We start from the raw sequence: 3,131 nt of genomic DNA on the forward strand, positions 1-3,131 counted from the left end.
GGGTGTGCCACACTGGAAATCAGCCTCAATTGCCTGTAGAATGCCTGAGTCTCTTCCATTGCGACATTCACATAGACTGGGAACACTGGAGTGGCATCTGTGATGGCTGAAGACTGTGGCTTAACATCCCTGATGGCTGGAGGCTCTGGCGTGGCTGCCATGACATGATGAAGTTTAGGCGTGGTGGCCATCTTGGCCGGGGACTCTGGAGTGACAGCCCTAACATGAATAGGCGGCTTGGCAGGCTTGACGTGAGCAGGCTCTGGAACGGTGGCCAATTTGAGAAAATCTCTGGGCTGGCAGCCATCTTGAGATGCGTTTCAGGTGCGGGGACCACAGGACAAAACACAGGAGTTGCTATCATGAAGGCAATGCAAAGGAAAACACAAGCATGAAAAACGGAAACTAGAAAACATTATAGGCTAAACAATACTCAGCAATGTGTGTGAGTGCAACCTTTATAGTCCTCCTGATTGAAAACAGCTGAAGTCCAATAACCATTTCCTAGGCAGAGGGTTATGGGAATTTGAGTCTGGGGTTGAGTGGCAAAGGTATGGGATGGAGTGCCCTCTAGCGGAGCTCAAAGCGGAGCTTTATTCAAGAATAAAGTATATTTATAATGTAATGCTAATCGACTTTTATCACTGTATAGAATTATATAATAGTATGATTTCTGCCACATTCTGTGATATGAAACCATGTCAGATCAACAAAGGCAGTTATTTCAAACACTCGACACATGTTATTATGTGAATTTGGACTAAAAACAATTAAACTTAAAAATAAAATAAAAAAAAGACTTAAAAATAATTTGTTTAACAACAGGTTTTTAAACAGGCTCAGATACACACTGTATCGCTGTGTGCTACTGTTCTGAATTATTCATTATTATTATTCATCGCACAGACCGATTTTTTCATAGCACGTGGTGCGACATATATGTCGCCCTGCTGGACATGGTGGTTGCACTGATGGGCCAAGCTCCATGGCCACTGGAGCTTGCCGATGTTGGTCCCTCCCAAAACTATTAGGGGTTTTACAGTCCCCTGCCTCTCCCACAGTAAAGGAGGAACCAATTTGCAAGAGTGCAAAGTCCAAAAACTGACAAAATGACCCTCGAGGACCATCTCGGGTGAGTTTAGTCTTTAATGATTCATTAAGTCCATAACAAAAAAAAATCAACATAAGGTCCGGGAGATCAGAAATGTAAGCAATGTCCAGAAAGTCTTGGATGTGGTCCTCGAGGGAATGCATTCCCTGTCAGAGGCCAACTAACCTTCTTGCTGTGTCCATAGCTGTCTGGGAAAACACTCAAAAAAGCAGATGGTCATCGCACAGACCGATTTTTTCATAGCACGTGGTGCGACATATATGTCGCCCTGTACAGCCCTGGGAATGTCTCTAATTTCTCAGTCAAGTGGGGTAGTGTTATCTGTATTATATTACGTTGAAAAAGGCTGACAATGAACTAAAGTAACTTGTTTGAAAATACAGATATTTGTGTAAAAAATGTAAAGTAAATGTAAAGTAAAAATTGTCAGAAAAGTAAATAGTAAAGTAAAGTACTGATACCAAACAAATCTATTTTAATTCCCATCTGTGCTGCTGGTCTCAGGTATAACATTTCCAAGTGCAAGGCTTTATTTAAAGAGAGTAGTCAAGAACAGGCAGGGTCAAAATACCAGCAAACAGTAACATCCAAGGTAATCCAAAAGAGTAATCCGTAAATAGGCAATGGTCAGGGCAGGCAGCAAAACAATCGTAAAAAAAAAACAGGTAAACAGTCCAAGATCCAAAATACATGAAGGCAATGCAAAGGCAAAGGAAAACACAAGCATGAAAAATGGAAACTAGAAAACATTATAGGCTAAACAATACTCAGCGATGTGTGTGAGTGCAACCTTTATAGTCCTCCTGATTGGAAACAGCTGAAGTCTAATAACGAGTTCCTAGGCAGAGGGTTATGGGAAATGGAGTCTGGGGTTGAGTGGCAAAGGTATGGGATGGAGTGCCCTCTAGCGGAGCTTTATTCAAGAATAAAGTATATTTATAATGTAATGCTAATCGACTTTTATCACTGTATAAAATTATATAATAGTATGATTTCTGCCACATTCTGTGATATGAAACCATGTTAGATCACAAAAGGCAGTTATTTCAAACACTCGACTGATGTTATTAAGTGAATTTGGACTAAAAACATGTAATTTATTTAACAACAGGTTTTTAAACAGGCTCAGATACACATTGTATAGCATGTGTGCTACTCTTCTGAATTATTCATTATTATTATTATTATTATTCATCGCACAGACCGATTTTTTCATAGCACGTGGTGCGACATATATGTCGCCCTGTACAGCCCTGGAATGTCTCGAATTTCTCAGTCAAGTGGGGTAGTGTTATCTGTATTATATTACGTTGAAAAAGGCTGACAATGAACTAAAGTAACTTGTTTGAAAATACAGATATTTGTATAAAACATTTAAAGTAAATGTAAAGTAAAAATTGTCAGAAAACAGTGGAGTCCAATCAGACTCTCTTACGAAAACTACTGACACAGACAGAAAGCTGCTCCTACAACAAAGAGGACACAGTTCAGTACATAAAGCAGAAGATCAGAGAGAATCGCTCTCCAGAGAAATCCATCAATCTGTTCCACTGTCTGAATGAACTGGGTGATGATTCACTGATGCAGGAGATCCAAGATTATCTGAAATCTGGAAAAATAAGAGAAACCAAACTCTCCTCTTCACAGTGGTCAGCTCTGGTTTATGTGTTGCTGACATCAGAGCAGAAGATGGATGTGTTTGATCTGAAACAGTTTATTGGAGAACAACATACAGCAGATGAAGTTCTTCAGAATCTGTTACCGGTGGTTAAAGAATCCAGATCAGTTCGGTGAGTAACACTGAAAACAATCACTGCACTGTCAAAACATGATCACATTTATGACATTTATGATGGCTTTCTTACCAAAGAAACAAAATGGAGAAAATCACCTTGGACCCCTTACACCCAGTCCACCCAGTCCACGAACTGTTGCCTTCTGGCCGGCGCTACAGAGCACTGACTACCAGAACAGCCAGGCACAAGAACAGTTTTTTCCCACAGGCTATATTCAGCCTGAA

General features: G+C 40.3%; 1 protein-coding gene across 1 annotated transcript in view; it reads left to right on the forward strand.

Moving 5' to 3' along the window:
• Positions 1-2,905, forward strand: part of LOC107728228 (protein NLRC3-like) — a 67,061-nt gene extending 64,156 nt beyond the window's left edge. The window contains exon 6 of the mRNA XM_016538364.1: positions 2,523-2,905. Within this exon, the coding sequence (XP_016393850.1) occupies positions 2,523-2,905 (383 nt within the window). The remainder of the gene's footprint in view (positions 1-2,522) is intronic.
• The last annotated feature ends 226 nt before the right edge of the window (positions 2,906-3,131 follow it).

This window comes from Sinocyclocheilus rhinocerous, unplaced genomic scaffold, assembly GCF_001515625.1.
Source record: "Sinocyclocheilus rhinocerous isolate Xijiao unplaced genomic scaffold, SAMN03320098_v1.1 scaffold3874, whole genome shotgun sequence".
Lineage (NCBI taxonomy): Eukaryota > Metazoa > Chordata > Actinopteri > Cypriniformes > Cyprinidae > Sinocyclocheilus > Sinocyclocheilus rhinocerous.